This window comes from Esox lucius, chromosome 13 (genome assembly GCF_011004845.1).
Source record: "Esox lucius isolate fEsoLuc1 chromosome 13, fEsoLuc1.pri, whole genome shotgun sequence".
Lineage (NCBI taxonomy): Eukaryota > Metazoa > Chordata > Actinopteri > Esociformes > Esocidae > Esox > Esox lucius.
The window spans coordinates 15,374,138-15,392,918 of NC_047581.1; the positions used below are offsets into that span (position 1 = coordinate 15,374,138).

Genomic DNA, 18,781 nt, shown 5'->3' on the forward strand with positions numbered 1-18,781 from the left:
TTGTCAGGTAAACATCTGATATACTTCATTGATACTGCATATAGGTCCACTAAACTACTTTGATTCATATTAACGTGTCGTTTCAAAAGCCTTAACACTCTTTTCAAAAACATGAACACGTTCTACAAAAGTCTGCGGTAAATTAAGAGCTGTAGCAATGTAACGAGTGTTGTGTTAGCAATGGAGTTGTTGAGAGAGGAAGAGAGTTCGAAGATGAGAAGGGTGAGTGAATGAGAGTGAATCTGGGACTGTTGGGGATGAATGTGGCCTTTCTCAGTGGGGCGAGGGTCAGCCTTTGAGATACAGTGATCTGAAGACCTTCAGCTTCAGTCACATGCCGGCTGCCAGATTCCCTACAGGGACAAACAAAACATGCTGTCCACCACACCATTGCTCCGGACAACAACTGGGCTATGAGGGGCCATGTGACACATACACACACACCCACAAGCGTCTGATTCGATCACCAGATGCAGTTAAAAAAGCCTAAAACATGTACACTGCCAGGAGACAGCAATGGCTGTGATGTGGAATAGCTGGTCTAATCATCTTTGATATAAAGGCTAGAAAACAAGAACTCTACCCAAGAGAAACACGGTCTTCCATTTCCCCATATCATACCTCAGAAGCATGTAGTTTATTCCAAAACATTTTGGGCTGACACTACTGTGTCCTTGCTTGCAAACTTCAACATGTTTCCCTTTGAAAACCAAGGAGCAACTGAAGCATACTTGAATCATAAGCTCCAGTAGTGGGGGTAGTAACTGTCATTTATATTTACAGCCTTCCCAGACACCTTGGGGGCTGTTATCCAGGTGGCCTTTGTTGAAGCCCTTAAAAACACTCACCTTTTTTGCAACAGAGTATCAATAGACACTGCTTGACTTTGATTCAGCCACAGAAAGCTGTGAGTCATGTACATTTCACTGTTAAAACAGGTTGGGCTGATGTTGGAACTTGAATGCCCTCAGGGGAGAGCACATATTTACACTCGACCTGCATAAGCCACCAAACCTTAAAGTAGTATAAAGCTGCATAATGTTCCTTTTAGATTCTTCCTAATCACAAAAATGTATCTACTCAACCAAATGGTTTATCCTGGTAAGATGTAATGGAATTGGGGAATTTCATTGCTTTTAGGTTAATAGGTTATAAAGTACCCTCACATTACAATTACATTTTACACAGTTGCACAGCAACACCTCTAATTTAACGAATAACAAACCCGAATGTTAGTTAAGTTCATATTAGAGTTGCTTTCATGGAAGACTAGTGATTTGAATCGTTTACCATGTGAGATCCTTAAACCACCCCCAAAAATGTGCATGCAAACAGACAGTAGTTTCAGTCAATAGCTTCCCATACTATTGTCTCAGTCAACATAGCCTGAAATCCAAGGCAGATGTGTCTTTAGAAATATGACTATGCCTGTGTGATAAGAGGGTAGATGACAGATATTGTGTATTTTGTTTCCTCCTTTCAAAGCCAGACCCTTCAAACAGCCTAATCCTGTACTGAATGACTGTAGGATTATTGCATAACCTCCATCCGTAAAACACATACACATGAAAACACACGTGACTGAATCGTGGATCGACAAAAAAAAAGAAGCTACAACTAAATCATTATCTTTGTATTATTTTAACTGCATAGGTGTTTATCTTTAGGCTAACAGGAGTCTTAGTCGAACTGTCATTCAAGAAAACACATTAACGCACTGGATTGATCATTCCATCGAAGCCTGACTTGAGTCAATTCCTAGTGTGAAATGTTATTTGTGAGGATCATATCAGACACTTATTAACACATTTGCGCTCTGAACCTCATGACAAGGAAAAAGTAGCAAAAATTAAAGACTGTAGGTAAAAATGCCGGATGTTAGAAATAAGATTAAAAAAACTGGAGTCAAAAATAGAAACTTAAAAGAAATATTTCCTTATTGTTTGTGTAAGGACCATGAAAGAGAAAATATATTCTAAAGATGTGGATATGAAAGGCTTTCTCTAAAAAACTGTTGACTTAAGAGATTTCTTTATTCAAATTCTTTTTGATGTTTTCCAACTTTTATCTATTAGTCATGTGTAAAAAATTACCATGGAGGGAAGGCTCTAGATTACCCATGATGCTCTCCTTTGTCAACAATTAAAATTTATGTACAGATGCATTTTTTTAAATTCTGCTTGTACTTCACTGAGCTCACTCCATTGTATTAGAGCATTATACTACAACACAGGGTTGTGAAGTTAGACAGCTAACATTGATAAATTCTTAGTTAATCTTAGGAGAACCAGTTTTTAGCCAGTTATATGACGACAAATCCTTCAGAACGACCCTGCTCTGGGTAAGGTTAAGTTATGGCCTACTGCACTCCCCCGGAATGAAATGACTGAGCCACAAGTTGAAGACCAGTTAAATCAGATTGCCTTCCTCTTGCTAAAATAGCGGGCATCATTATCCCTTAAATTTAAGGAAGAAGAGCAAAATCATTATTTTATTAATCAAATGTTTATCACAAAATAGTAATATAGAAAAGCCTATCACATGACATGTTTAGTTATTACAGTGTTGCATATGAAAGTTCATGCACAGTAAAACCTTATATGACTTGATTTTATCGTATGGGAAAAAGGTGCTTGTGCACCGATAAGCGAACCAAAAAACATCAAAAAGGGGTAAAAGTAGATCCCTTTACACCATATCTGGCTTACTTTGCAAACTAACTTTTCTTTCATGTTGATTTTGGCAAAACTGGATTGATGTTTAAGTATTTTGTCAATTATGTTTGCAATTCAACTAGCCATGTGTGCCAGGTCTCGAAGCTATATTTTAAGCTATATTTTAGATAAGCATGGGTACTTCTAGCTTGGTACAGTGGACACCCCTTACATATCCACAGAAGTCTGGGTGTTAATAAGGCTAACTTCAAACACCAATGTATTTATGCAATCAAACGCATAATTGATTATTGACCATCATTGATCTCTAAAAAGAAAGCGGTAACAAGCAAACGTTCAGACTACAATGGATGATTGAAAAATCAATAGTAAGAGCTATTGTCAAACATCCAATGTATATACAAATTGAGAAATGTGTCTTTTTTGTAAAACCCCAGGTGAACTAATTCAAAAGAAAGATAAAACCCACACAATTATAATACACAATTCCAGTTATAGGATATTTAAAACTGGAATGTTTTATTATTTTTATAAAATAAAAACTTTAAGAAATATGTACAAATGTTCGTTTTTGCTATAAAACAGCAAAGAAAAAAACAAATGGAAAACAGTCTGTACAAATATTAAGTTTTGCAAAGTGTAGTGCTTGTTGATTTATTTGTGGCTTGAATTTGCTTCACAATAGGCAGTCCATGCCCTCCTGAGCCCTTCTCAATAGCTGCTCCTCACTCCAGTCCAAACGTATGGCGCAGCCTTGATTTCCATTAAAAAGCCACACAACGCCACACTGCAGGGTCTCGGTCTCCCAAACCATTCCCTCCCTTTGTCAGTGGAGTCTTTACATTGTCTTTAATCTGTTTCCACAGAAAGTGTCTTTTTTGCCAATAAGGAAAACATCTATTGCACATTATTCAAGCAACCCCATGACACCTCCAAATGGTTTATTCCACTTTCTTTCTCTTAGAAACAAAAAGAGTTTTCCCCCAACATACTCTGAAATTGATAAGTAGCTCCAGGAATCCTGGATCTTTCAAAAAAAGGCAGTTCTCGCAGTTTGAGAAAATCAAAAGTACTTCAAATAAATATGAACATTGTGGTTCCTTGTGGAACTGGAATTCTACAGTCTGTTTTAGGTAAGGGCTTCGAAGAGGTTTTGACTTCACAGTCTACGACAGCGTCAGCTCAGACACATGTGGGAGGGGGCCTGCTGGGCTCATACTTTGTGTTGTGCCCTTTGAGCGCAGGGTGAGGCTTGATATAAGGTCCACTGCTGGTGAACACACTAGCGGCCTTCCTCCTCGTCCTCTTCTTCATCTTTCTGCTGAACACATTCTGCCAGGATTGCAGGGTCTTCGACGTCCAGATCCACATGCCACTCGTGATGCCGACCACGAGCAGCATTAAGATCTTCACCATGAAGATCTCCACAGCAGGGATGGAGCCCTTCATGCCGCACTCCTCAGACTGTGCGTTGTTGCCATCGCTGTTCACACACTTCTGCTCCGCCGCCAGAACCTTCCAGTGGTCCATGTTGAGCCTCTCGTAGAAGTAACAGGCGATCACGCAGGTCGCAGGCACAGTGTAGAGGACCGAAAACACCCCGATGCGAACCATCAGCTTCTCCAGTTTGTCCGTGTTCTCCCCCTCAGTCTTCATGATCTTGCGGATGTGGAACAGGGCCACGAAGCCCGACAGCAGGAAGGAGGTGCCAATGATGAGGTAGCAGGAGAGTGGGATGAGCACGAAGCCTGTGAGGGCTTTGACGTCCATGCTGCCCACGTAGCACACCCCAGTCAGCTCGTCCCCGGCCACCTTCCTCATCACCAGGATCATGATGGTTTTGACGGCCGGGATGGCCCAGGCCGCCAGGTGGAAGTAGCTGCTGTTGGCCTCGATGGCCTCGTGGCCCCACTTCTTCCCTGCGGCCAGGAACCAGGTGAGCGTGAGGATGACCCACCAGAGGGAGCTGGCCATACCGAAGTAGTAGAGGATTAAGAAAACAATGGTGCAGCCCGTGCTTTCCAGACCCTCTTGGATGATGTACTGGACCCCGCTGTCCCGGTCACAGGCGATGCTGTCCGCCCCCACGAACAGACGGATCAGGTAGCCCACAGAGTAGACGCAGTAGGACATGGAAAGGAAGATAATGGGTCTCTCTGGGTATTTGAAGCGTTGGGGGTCGATGAGGAAGGTGAGGACAGTGAATGAGCTGGAGACAAAACAGAGAATTGACCAGACAGCCATCCAAACCAGAGAGAACCGCTTATCTCCCTGACTCCAATATACATCCACGGTAGGGTAGCACTTGGGGGCGCAGGATTCACTCTTCTGTACGTAGTGAAACTTCCCTGGGTTGCTGCAGGTCTCCTTACTCTCCTTGTCCTTTAGGCGCAGGTCCTGGCCACTGATGGGCCGGTGAATCCGGAAGTCGGGGGGCTGGGTGTGGGAGCTTTTGGAGGACTCCTCGGAGCCGTTGTTGGGAGCCTCCATGCAGAGGTTGTTGGGGTCATTTTTGGTGGGCAGTCTGGAACAATCCAGGGAGTCTGGCCACTGGAAGGTGAACTTCTCCATAATAGGGGAGCACTTTTGCCTAGCCTGCTCGCACATCACTCTGCAGGCAGGGATGGGGGTGGATACCTGCTCCGTGCACATGGGTGCATACAGTGAGCAGAGAAAAAACTTTAAGTGAGTGTGGCATCCATATTCTATGAGAGGGGCAAACTCATGTAGCTTAATGGCTGCCTCATTCTGGTCCTCATGGCCCATTAGATTGGGCATCCTTGTCATGTTGTAGCCAATGTCTTTACACAGGGGAATGACAATCTGTTGACATCTCCCTTCACCCATCCGGTCTGAATCTAAGGAACTAATGGCTAAGCATCCTCCGCTCACCCAAACCAATAGCACATTGATAAGGCTCCGTTTGGCAGCAGAATGCATAGTCTCTTCTCTTTGGTTGTTAAAGTGGCAAACTACTGACAACACAAATGTCACTTAGGACAAAACAAAAGTTGCATTTCCTACCGGAAAAACTAAAAAGCTATCCGCAGATACGTTGTTGAATGAACGTGCCAAAACGCGGATGAAAATGCACAATAGTCTATGAATACATCATCCTTAGACACTTTTCGTGTTTCTTTATATTTTAGCTCCTGGGACAATTCCAAATAAGTGTCAATATTTTCCTCTCAAAATATTGGTCGCTTACCACAACGTCCATGTTTAGAGGTGGATCCGTTTTTTCCTGAATAATCCAACATAGTAGAAGAAACCGGGATGCGGTAAGTGGTGTGTTGTCTATCGCAAAAGTATTCGTTTCTGCCCGCTTCGGTTTTTTCTTTGATTGGATATTAAAAAAATCTATCCAAACCGATCCAGACAAACGTTCAGGCGCTTCCACAGATTCAACCACGTTTGAACGAAATCATAATGCCTGTCTCGCAGCACGAGTGGAACCAGCCGGTGGTAACTTAAACCAACTCAACTACAGTAAACTGTTCTTTCTCTAGCACGGCGTTTGGGTAAGTGTCCACCACACATCCAAGCAAACGAGTTAGGCAAATGACTTAGTAATACTAAAAACAAAGCAGAGATCTATTCCTAACTGCACTCCAGAGACAGACCAGAGTGGTTAATGGCACTGCTCGTTTGAGCTAGTCGCCACCACCGTCCTGGGCTAACCTACCAAAAAAAAATCCGCCTTCAAAGACAGCTACTTAGCATAAGAAAGATGAGACTGACACGGTGATTATTTTCAAATCGCGCGGAACACCCCGTCTAACCATCACAGCGTTTTAGAGATCGTAGAATCGTTGCAAACTACACATTGGTCATTTGTTCTATTTCCTAATAACTTTAGATCCCAAAGTGTCTGAATTTAGCATGTTCCAACACGGGTTGTATGGAGACACCAAACGCAGCCAAAGATAATCCAACTGGCTGTCTTGACTCTTCAATCGAAATGATCTTTTCTTAGCCCCAACTGACAATTTTCACGGTCTATGCATTGTGGGAAATAGATAGGTTAAAATAGGTTAAGAGAAAATAGTTTTTCATTCCATCTCACATCTTCTATAGTATTTTGTTTGTATATCCAACCATAAAGTTATTGACATCATACAGGTTTTTCTCATTTTATTCCAAAATAATAGCGTATATATATATATATATTTTTTTTTTTCAAAAATAGGCTAGCTTACATGAATTTGTGTAAAATGTACACACATTTCTTCTCATTATATAAGGGAATTATAGTATGCCGCACTTAGAATGACCTGCATCATAGCATATTAAAATGGGCTATTAATGACTCAGATCTCTATTTATAATTTTACCAAACAGCCACCATATTATCACATAAGTCTTTGGAATCTCCACTGCCTTTGATGTCAGCATGTCTATCGAAAGAGGCAGACACATTTAATGCTTTAATATAAGTTATGTCTGGCCCAGCTGCTCACCCTAGTCTACTTTTAAGTGAACACACCTGTTTCCAGTCCCTAACCAAATAGGAACTTGTTCACAATTTACCATTACAAATTTACAACATACTTGTTCGTGTTGCTATAAAATACCATTTTCATACAGTTGGATCTTTCCCCATATAATCATAATCAAAATTCATCCTACAGCTTTTACATCATGATTAATTCTCAATCGATCTCCTTTCCTCAGGAGTAAACTATAAGAACATATGTCTGATTTCACAAAATAATACTAATTATACTGTTTAAATAAAAAGATTTGTCTTTGGCTACAAGGGTATTCTATGAACTATAATGCTCTATTGTAACAGGACAGGTTCCAACAAAAGATAAATGCCTGAAGGAGAAGCACTGAGACAAACAGACAATTCATTCTGGTTTGAGTTGATTCGTCATCTGTGTTTGATGGAGGCCCTGAGGAGTCTATTGGTTTATCACTGGGAGCTGTTATACCATAGTGCAGGCCTGACCCCCACAATCATCCTATGGTAGTGTCATAGTGCCAGTAAGTAGTGTTAAGTGTTAGTAGTGTATTTATTTCATTTTCAGACAGCTAGTGATGGGAAGAGACTGTCCAGTGAGGCTAATGCTTGTGAAGTTATCCCAAAAGACATTTAATTGGCTTCAGTTCAGTGTTGATATGTATGAAGTCCGTGTAGGTTACCGATTGCACTCTGTGATACTAGTAACGTGAAGGGAGGGGATAGTAATGAGCATGGATGGAACAATATTATCTCAGCAACTTTTCCTGAACCCACTGCAATAGCTACATGCAGTCCCTTATGGCATGTTACTGAACAGAGAAACTGGTTGTATTTACCTTTGAAGACATAGTATTTTTTTCCCCTTTTTGCCTGGTTTACAACTGCAGTGATATGTAGTCCTGCATCAGGGGGGTATGGCAGGACTATGGGAGGGGGATGTGGAGGGCCTCCTGGCCATATCTGGGACACGAGATCCCTCACAGCTTAAATCACATTACCTTGTAAAAGTCTTTGGTTGTGAGATTTATACCCAAGTCTAGCCATGGTTTTCACCAAGGGTAAAATCAGGATCAAAAGTAAACAGGGAAGCTTTTAGTACACTTTTACAAGAGTTTTTATCAGTTACAAGTTCTTTTAGAAATATTTCAGAAATGTGTACGGGCAAGTTGAGAAACATGGCACCAGCGTGTCTAAAAGTTTTAGCACTGCATATTTCAGTGGTGCCATTTCAGCTGTTGGTGCTCTATGTGTGGACATGGCAGGAACATAAATACAGGTTATTATGAACACATAGTACTGTCCTTCTCATCTCCCACATACCTGCAAGTTAGCAGTTTCTTGTCGTCAAACTATGCTTATAATATTTTCCTGTGTTTCAAATTCTCTTTTTATCACATGTAAATATATAATTACATTTTGTTTCTATCGAAATCAAAATGACTTCTACACGGATTATATCTAACATGCTAGATCATGCTAGATTTCCTATTCACATTGACTTTTGTAACTCATGCGTAGTAGCTAAAAAGTTGACACTTTAATTTGAACCGAAAGCCCTGCATTCCCAAGGCCCTAGCAATGGTGTTCTCCGTGTACTGATCATCTGATGTTCAGGCAACACAGTCTGACATATTTCTAAAGCAGACATCCCCCCTTATTATCCATCTGCGTTTTCTTTATGAAACATACAAGATAGCATTGTCACATAGCTTAATAAGAATACACAGTCTACTGGTTTGTTGTAATTCCGGCGGCTTTGTTCTTGCTCACTCCTTTCTTCTTGGTCTCTCCTTCTCTTTCATGATTGTTTTGCTGGTCATGATGATATCTCTTTGAAAATGAGAAGAAAAGGGAAGGAATCAGTGTTCAATCTTTAGCATCTGTAGCCAGCTACTACCTTCTCTTTTATGTGTGTTTTATTTTTGTCTTCCTCCCTTCTCCTTATTGTAGTCCCTCTCGTCCCAGTATGCACACACACAAACACACAGAACTTATCAACTATCAACTTTATCTCATCTTTACAACCGCACAACAAAGACAGCAGTGCAGTGCAGTTCCATCTCTGAGAAATCAGCAACTGTGAGATAATTCTGTAACTAATAAAGTGAAAGGGGCCCTTTGATGGCCGGAGCTGAAAAGATACTTAATTTTTTGTGTGTGGGATTTGAGATGTGTGATTCTATGGAGCGAGCTGGCTCCCCTGCTGCTAGGCTCTGGCTAGAAGCTGGCCCCCCTCTGGCTAATGTTATGGAGAATCGGTGGAATTTTATGGCTGTCTTTTCCCTCAGCCCCCTCTTTTCTTTTGTTCCCCTTTGAAGAATGACTTTAGACATTTTATTTACATATTTAACCATGGATGAAAGAAACACAGGGTGAAAAACGAAAGCTCCTTCAGTTCTTGTGGGAATTTGGATAAGTTTAAATGAACCAAAATTCTATTAGCTTTTATAAATTAATTTAAGTTAGTTTTTTCTCAAATTGGGAGATGCACAGACAGTCCGCCAGAATAATAGGGATACCATTGAAAAGGACACCAATCTTGTTCTGATATCAAATTTCAACAACTGTCTGGTATGACAGCAATTCAACCAAACCTTGTAAAGCTAAATATCTGATTTAATTACTTGTGGTTAAGGTGTAGCCCAGTCTGTTACAACATGTGAGGTATGCCATGGAAGAGAGAGGGGGACGTTTTAGACATGTTTTGTATTGTTGGCGAAGCTGAAAGGGCATTTTGATTAAACGTACGGGTGGGGTAAGGGTATAATCTTCTTAACCAAGGCCTCCTCTCTTCATTCATGGCCCACAATAAGAAGAAACAACACTCTGTTGGAGGTTAGACTATTTATTTAGATGCCCTGCTCATTGTTCAGAGGTCTTGTTGTCCATTGCAATTCCATGCATTTATTTAACATTATAGAGCTTAGTTCGTTCTCCTAAACATTTTTAAGTATGTATATGTAGTAAATTAGTTATTACAGGGGATATTTTTTCAATGAGACTCGGGTTTGTCATTTAATGGCCCTATTTTTTCCTGTCAGTCATAAGTTATTATGAGCCTATTTGATAACATGATTATTTAAAAAAGGTGATCAAATGCTGCTTCTTTCCAGCCCAAAGTGTGTTACATTAAAGAGATGAATAAATAAATGAGAATAGAAATTAATGAAGAGTAATATAGATTGTAGAGAAATGAATGAGAAAGCCTTGCTACGTCTACTAAGAATGAATATTCAAACTTCCATAAATGTATGGAGAAATCATAAAAAAGTAAATAAAAAAATAAAATCAATCCCATTTGAAATGCAAGAGCTTAAATAAGAGCATCAGTTTTGGTAAAGGGTCAGATGTTTTGAGGAAATGCGCATGAATCTGGCAATTAATTATTTAAGAGCCCTGCAAAACATCAAAGCTCCATGTATTCTTTGCACATATGGTTTTAATAGTTCAATCAAAATAACTTATTAATGAGAGCTAATTTGTCCTACTCTCTATCTATGCTTCAAGAAAATCTACTTTTGTATATGCTACACAGTCTCACACATCATGGATTTTGTGCGTTCTGTGTGTTTTAGTGACAGCTGATGGTGTGAAAATGGTTAGACAACAAAAACAGTTAAGGTTAGGTAACACTCCCACATTGTTAAGGTTAGGGCTAAGGTTTTACAACAAAAACAGTTAAGGTTAGGTAACACTCCCACATCGTTAAGGTTAGGGCTAAGGTTTTACAACAAAAACAGTTAAGGTTAGGTAACACTCCCACATCGTTAAGGTTAGGGGTAAGGTTTTACAACAAAAACAGTTAAGGTTAGGTAACACTCCCACATCGTTAAGGTTAGGGCTAAGGTTTACAACAAAAACAGTTAAGGTTAGGTAACATTCCCACATCGTTAAGGTTAGGGCTAAGGTTTACAACAAAAACAGTTAAGGTTAGGTAACACTCCCACATCGTTAAGGTTAGGGCTAAGGTTTTACAACAAAAACAGTTAAGGTTAGGTAACACTCCCACATCGTTAAGGTTAGGGCTAAGGTTTTACAACAAAAACAGTTAAGGTTAGGTAACACTCCCACATCTTTAAGGTTAGGGCTAAGGTTTTACAACAAAAACAGTTAAGGTTATGTAACACTCCCACATCGTTAAGGTTAGGGGTAAGGTTTTACAACAAAAACAGTTAAGGTTAGGTAACACTCCCACATCGTTAAGGTTAGGGCTAAGGTTTTACAACAAAAACAGTTAAGGTTAAGTAACACTCCCACATCGTTAAGGTTAGGGGTAAGGTTTTACAACAAAAACAGTTAAGGTTAGATAACACTCCCACATCGTTAAGGTTAGGGGTAAGGTTTTACAACAAAAACAGTTAAGGTTAGATAACACTCCCACATCGTTAAGGTTAGGGCTAAGGTTTTACAACAAAAACAGTTAAGGTTAGATAACACTCCCACATCGTTAAGGTTAGGGCTAAGGTTTTACAACAAAAACAGTTAAGGTTAGGTAACACTCCCACATCGTTAAGGTTAGGGGTAAGGTTTTACAACAAAAACAGTTAAGGTTAGGTAACACTCCCACATCGTTAAGGTTAGGGCTAAGGTTTACAACAAAAACAGTTAAGGTTAGGTAACATTCCCACATCGTTAAGGTTAGGGCTAAGGTTTACAACAAAAACAGTTAAGGTTAGGTAACACTCCCACATCGTTAAGGTTAGGGCTAAGGTTTTACAACAAAAACAGTTAGGGTTAGTTAACTCCCGAATAGTTGTAGTTCAAGGTAAGTTTAGACATAATTTTTTTTCACTCTGGTGATTCAAACTCACAAGCACTGACTTACAAACCACCTAATGCATTTTTGCACAAATCAGGTCTACATAAAACACTCAAAAGTGCACAAATTCCATGAAATTCTTTTTACTCTGATTTGTGTGAATTAGACCCTGTTGGTATATCTGAGTCACAAGCAGACATCCTTATAATAGTTAGTTGTGCAGTGATGTTGTGGCTACTGCAAGTCTTAAAGCCATTTTGGAAAACCAACACACTGGTGGTATGTATCTGCTGTGTTGGTGGATAATTAAAGGGAGTTAATAAGGGCAACTCACTGCTGGTGTTTATAGTGTGGATTAGTTGAGAGATGATGACAGATACTTTCAAACAAATGGGGCAAGTCTCACTGGCCCTCTAACAGTTTTGCAATAAACACAGTGGTATAATGAATTATGTCTGTTGTGCATCAGATCCAATAACTCTTGGAACTTCTTAGAAAAGGGAAATGTTAGTATAGTAGTTTGTTCTTACATCATCCTCCTTTCAAGTGGTCGTCATTTGACACGCATATGAGGAGAAGAAGGCGTCCCCTCTGAGTCTGTTCACTAGCTCCAGGCAGAGCACTGAAGCAAAACAGTTACAGTTAACTTCTTGCAAAACACATTTTTGCTGGGAAAGTCATTTTGGATCCGATGGGAATCTGTGTTTGCTGGACTTGTTTTTGCATTTTAATAAAACGTTTCTCAGAACATGGTGTGACTTACTGACATTACAGTTTGGATGCAGCGACGAATGAAGGAGGAAAAAACTGTTAGAAAGAGAGTAAACAACTTAAGGCTTCCATTGGTGAAGAGAATTGATGGAAGTATTACCCAGGGTCCTCGTGGGGGCACTTGAGTGTGAATCGCTAATCAGGAAGGCCTTCTCTTTTCTAATCCCTCTTTGAGTGGCCGGCCTGGAATGAGTACATCTGGGGAGACTCCCCACTGCTTCTGGCTCTGGAGGTTCTATTCAGAGCCACAGCCCTCCTGTACCATTCCCACAGTCCGCTTACACTGTGCAGCACAGCCACGCACACTCACGAGCACGTGCACACACACAACACACACACACACACACACACACACAGGCATGTACAGACACACACACACACATTTCCTGCTTCAACCAAATTAGATTAGACCCTTTCCTTTTCTCCCTAGCAAAGCACTGTCCTTTTCTCTGCCCAGAGACCTTCTCCTACCCTTTTGTCTCTGTTCCAAAATAGAGAAACAAGTTCCCAAACAAACCCCCCCTATGAAAGTTCTGGTATAGAAACAGGCGAGCGAAAGGCAGCCATCTTTGAATGGCCTTATTTGATTTCATAATATCAATACCCCATTTGTTCAACTACCCTAATGAGGATGTTTTGTGGCTTGGTTGGCAGAGCAGTGAGAACAAGGCCAGCTGCGCTGCATGTCAACCTGTTAGTTCACAGGGAAGGGAGCCCCCTTCGTTCACTATTTCTGAGTGTCTCTTCATTCTATTCCCTAATATTGTCTTACGTTTTCTTCTCTTTGCTCATAAATCATTCAGTGAATACATTTCAACTCATTCATTATATCCTGTCCATGTTAACTGCGCTGTTTGTGATTGGTGGATGTGTACCTTCATACACCGCTGTCCTGTGATGTGTTCTCTTCTTCATTCATCAGCTGGGGAAACTCACAATATCAAAATCTATGTTGGAGTTTCAGAGACCCTCTCAATAAAGGAAAAGATATATGAAGACTCTGTTCCTGTTGAGTGTGCAGCCAAAGCCATCCCAAAAGCAGCAAATTGAGATCAAAGCTAAATTAAAGCTGACTCGTTCAAAGACAGATAAAAATGTGTGAGCCTGCAGCCATGTTTTCACTATTGATTTCCTTCTCTGCCTGCTCTCCCTGGAACAGGGTTGGCTCTGTGCAGGGCTGGGAGGCTGCCTGGTGCTGAGAGAGAGAGAGAGTAAATGATTATTGATAAAGTCTCAACAACGATAATGATGATGACTAGATAGTTATCATGCTGAGAGTCATTGAGATGACTGTTCTATTTTATATGTATGCCATTGCCATAGTTTCCCTACAGCTTGCTGTGATGGTGCATCAGTGGCCATGTTATGTTTGATATGTGTGTATGGTCAATGCCAGCATCCAGGTGTTCGTTGATATCCAGAAAATTATAATTTGCCTATCTATTTAGTAAAAAGCAATATTATGAATATGGCTAATATGAGGTGTCAATCAAACACATTGGGATAAAGCTTTCTTTAACTGTTGTAAGTTCAAGATTTAGTAAATGAAGGGAGACGCTTTTCTTCTTCATGTGGTCTTTCCATTTGAGCCATTGTGCTTTATGTCAGGGAACCACATGTGGAGCCTCTGTTTCTGGAGTGTGTTTAGATTTGTGAAGTTCACTTTTCCCAGACATTTTCCTTGGCTGTTGGTATTTGTTCTAACTTTGCCTTGTTTCAAAGAAACTGTCTTGAGTGAAATCCTCCCTACAGTGTGCTGTAGCAGATAACATTTCAGAAAGATGTCAGTTTTAATTAAAAAGAGAACTTGAAATGGATGTTCCAGCAACAATGCAACACCAAACAAAAATGCCTTTGTTATGTGGGAGGGTACAGAAGATTCATGATAATTATGGGTAATTTGGTGCGTTTCTTGTTTGCCTGTGAGGTGTGAATAGAGGGACAACTGGCAGCGCAGGTGAAGGAATTTGGGCTTTGTTTGAAGTGTGGGGGATGAGTGTTTGACAAGGCTTGCAGTAAAACTTGAACAGTTATGAAGACAAGCCAGAATAATCAGTGTCTGGACTCTAATCATTATCAGCAAAGGACACCTCTGATTCAATTTCTGTCAGAATCCTCCTTTTTAAGCTCTCCCATTCCACAGCACACTGAGTATGTCTGGCCGTCTGAGGCAGCGGTGGATGTCTTGTGTTTAGAAAGTAATACCAATACTCAACAGAGCTTAAAGAACTGTTCTTTTGGGTAGAATTGTGGGAAGCATATTAACTGTTAGGCTAATTATGGCCAGTAACCAATCTAGCAAACACAGTGTGCATGCATGATTACACAACAGTATGGACTTAAACACTAATACTCTCACACACACAGACACACACACACACACACACACACACAAAAGTATTTCCCTCTAACCAATTCTCTTGTTAGATTAGGCATAGCACCTGGGCAAGCTAAAAGGAACATGAATCAAGAAGAGGAAAATGGCTTTTAATCTGTTGCAGATATTGTTTCATAGCTTTGAGCAGTCTTACCTCATCTATGAAGCTTCCTCCCTACACAGAAGGATAACTGTATCTTTAGCCATTCCTCAGGCTCAAATGTCAAAACAGCTCTAAATAACCCTTCATTCTCCTTCCAGAACGCTGTTTGTGCGTGATGGAGCTTGTGGTTCATATTTTGAGGGGAGAAAATTCCCTGCAACGATGCAGTACCTCAAAACGTAAAGGCATTAAACAGTTTCCGAAAGCTGAGCTGTACTAAAGTCATTGTCATTGTCATACTTGAAACCAAATCAAAAGTGTTACTATGTTACTTGAGGAGACATGGTAAGATATTATGTTATGAAAAGGGTGTGAGATATCTGGTAGGGACATATTTTAACCTTGCTCTTGGCAATAGTTCCAGAAGTGGAATGTCAAATGAATGTTATTGTTTTTTGTTCAAAATCATGTGCTACAAGCGGTGTTACAGTAGTTCCGAAGAAATTATTATTTTATGTGTTGTCATTTGTTGTTCAGAGGGTAAGCAGCGACATTTGACATAGTATCAAAAACAGTTTGATTGAGAGCTGTTTGAAATGCATGTTTTTAAGTATAGGCTTCTTTGGAGAATGGCAGTTTTCCCCTCTGATTAAACAGCAAAGGAAACAATATGCACTCATCTTTCTCCACCTGCTCTTTTATATTCTCCTTCCTTTATGTTTGCTACAAACATGATTATTTCTGCCTCTCCTCACAAATGTGAGACTTTGGATTTAGTGCATACTCTATACATACACAAACATCTGAATAAGGTAAAGAAAACCAGGTAGGTACATCAAATGTTAAAATATAATTTGTGTAGAACTCCGAGTCTGTATATATATATATAGTAAGAACTGACATGAAATCAGTGTTATACAATTTTTCTAGAGTTGAATAACTACAGTTTTGCTAAAACTCTAAATGTATTCTCATAACATTGAATAATGTGAGCCCTATTCTAATCTTTCCACCTATTTCTCTTTGGCCTCAAAAAAGGTTTCACTTGTTTGAGGTTTTAGGTGAAGATAGACCATTACTCCTGATGTGATGAAAAGCATTGAACCATGTAATTTTCATGAAATAGGAAATGATACATAGTAAGTATAGTAATCAAATCATGTTCTAGCATAATTAAGCCAACAGGATTGAGTTTGACAATGAATAACAATAATACAATCACATCAATAGACTAAAATGAGAGAGAAGACTGAGTTTAGAAGACCAAAATGATGCTGCTGGTTTTTAATAGTTTAACGTTGTGTAATGGAGCATTATAAGTGGTTGTGGATCCTACTTTTTCAGTTTCTTTAGTCAATGGATCAAATTATCCAGAACTTCCATCATGAAGAATACACCAATAAGCTATTCTACAGCTTGGTAACGCCATCTGCTCTAAAATGTGTAGATAAAAATCTTTAAGAGAGTACAGCAGAAACTGTGCGTACAGAATAAAAACATGCTTTTAAAAGTACATTAAATGGGTAATCTACTCCCAGAAACACAAAACAAGAACTCCTAGCAATTTGGTGTAAGTCTACCTCAAGTCACTGGGTAAAATATTTCCCACTACTATATTACAATGTCACCCACATACAATATTACAATGATTTAACCATCGGTGAAGTCAGGAAATCGGGTCATAACTATATATTCCATCCACTGGAGACGTAGGATAATATATTAAAATCAGTTAACTGCACTAGATGCCAAATCAGCCAGTAATTCAAGGCCATCCAACCCTGTTCCTGGAGATCTATATCCTGTAAGTCTTTCCACCAACCTTAGGTTTTGAATTCATGTGGTCTGTATAAAAGGGCACTTCATTTAATATAACAGGCTTTAAAACTTCATTTTGGTAAGTGCCTTCTATTTCAAAACGTAAAAATATCAATAGGCACTCATTTCATGGAATGACTCAATTAACCTGGGAGCTACTAGCTCATATGCAATTCTGAGCTTGGAAATTCTTGCTAATTGACTAACAGGAAACTCTAAGAAAAATGACTAACAAGAAACTGTATGAAAAATCGGAAATATCACGTGGCATTAGGACATGTAAGATACAGTTCATGTTCTAGAAATAGAGGGATCTTAGCTGGGACAATAAAACATAATTTAATTCACAGTTAGCAAACATATTGAGATGATGAATATTGATCCATTTGAGACATACTGTGTCCCTGACCCCCCACTGACTCTTCTTTCTTTATCTGGTTTGATGCCAAACTGTAATTTCATTCGGGTGTGCATGTGCCTCACAAGAAGGAATGCACACTTTTGGATGATTGCATCCAATTATTATTCAGTTTCATCTCCGCTACAGATGCTGAGTAGATCTATGCTTTCCATCTCCTGAGAGTGAGCGAGAGACCAAAGTTCTTTCGTCCCCTTTGAACAGTGTGTCAAGTGTTGTTGACTGTCCAGGAATGAATAGCTTGAGCAGACTGCTAGCTGTCTAAACGAGGTGACGGCAGGGGGCCCGTTGCAGTTCAAACAGACCAACAGGAGTGTGGCGTGAAAGACAACACAAGTAGCATTTCCTCTGCTAGATAACACAGCCATGTTGGTGGTTCCCCTCTGACCAGTGACACTGTGGTCTCCTATCCTGCTCTCCACACTGCTGAGGACAGGTACGTCAATGCTCCTGTCCACACTGCTAAAGGATCTGTCCCTCTATCCTCCTGTCCACACTGCTGAGGGCCAGTCCCTCTATGCTCCTGTCCACACTGCTAAAGGATCTGTCCCTCTATGCTCCTGTCCACACTGCTAAAGGATCTGTCCCTCTATGCTCCTGTCCACACTGCTAAAGGATCTGTCCCTCTATGCTCCTGTCCACACTGCTAAAGGATCTGTCCCTCTATGTTCCTGTCCACACTGCTAAAGGATCTGTCCCTCTATGCTCCTGTCCACACTGCTAAAGGATCTGTTCCTCTATGCTCCTGTCCACACTGCTAAAGGATCTGTCCCTCTATGCTCCTGTCCACACTGCTGAGGGCCGGTCCCTCTATGCTCCTGTCCACACTGCTGAGGACTGGTCCCTCTATGCTCCTGCCCACATTGTTGAGGATCTGTCCCTCTATGCTCCTGTCCACACTGCAAAGGACCGGGCTTGTTTTCACCACCACCTTCTGTTCTGTGTTCTGTGTCTGGGCAAACAACCCAGATCCCCCTCGGCAAACCAACACCCTCCTTCCCCTCTTCCCTATCTCTCACCTTCTCTGTCAATGGTTTTGACTGGGCGAAAGGTGTCTTGGGGTCAGGAGGTTTCCATTAGCACCTTTTGGTGGGGGGGTTTCATGCTGAACTGCCTGCCACTGATCTACTGAGTGAAGCTGTTAAACGGCCCTGGTGACAGCGTCAAAGCAGACAGACTGAATAACACAGAGGGGAAGTCTTCATGGAACAAAGACCACAGACTAATTGCTATGTTTGTAGTTTGCTTTCATAACGTTGATGTTTGGCTTGTGACATGAGGTTTAGGAGACTGGCTTCACGCTGCTGTCAAGGTGTGCAGGATGTCCACCTTCAAGGTTTTACAAGTTACTTTTGGCTCTCTGTTATCAAAAACAAGTTGTCAACATAGTGC

The 18,781-nt window shown here is 40.5% G+C and overlaps 1 protein-coding gene and 1 long non-coding RNA gene across 2 annotated transcripts; both read right to left on the minus strand.

Moving 5' to 3' along the window:
- Positions 1 to 2,403: 2,403 nt before the first annotated feature.
- On the minus strand, positions 2,404 to 6,649 carry fzd10 (frizzled class receptor 10). Its single transcript, XM_010895720.4, has one exon. It carries the CDS (start codon positions 5,613 to 5,615, stop codon positions 3,858 to 3,860), a length of 1,758 nt encoding a protein of 585 aa, XP_010894022.1. The 5' UTR covers positions 5,616 to 6,649; the 3' UTR covers positions 2,404 to 3,857.
- Positions 6,650 to 8,002: 1,353 nt separating this feature from the next.
- LOC109616462 lies at positions 8,003 to 15,498 on the minus strand. Its single transcript, XR_002197601.2, has 3 exons — positions 15,205 to 15,498; positions 12,433 to 13,868; positions 8,003 to 8,973 (listed from the first exon to the last, which is right to left on the minus strand). It is a non-coding gene; the product is annotated as an uncharacterized LOC109616462 (long non-coding RNA).
- Positions 15,499 to 18,781: the final 3,283 nt, after the last annotated feature.

What these genes read in the sequence shown, in the direction of transcription:
- fzd10 (XM_010895720.4), bottom strand. Translation starts at nt 5,615, where the DNA reads ATGCATTCTGCTGCCAAACGGAGCCTTATCAATGTGCTATTGGTTTGG.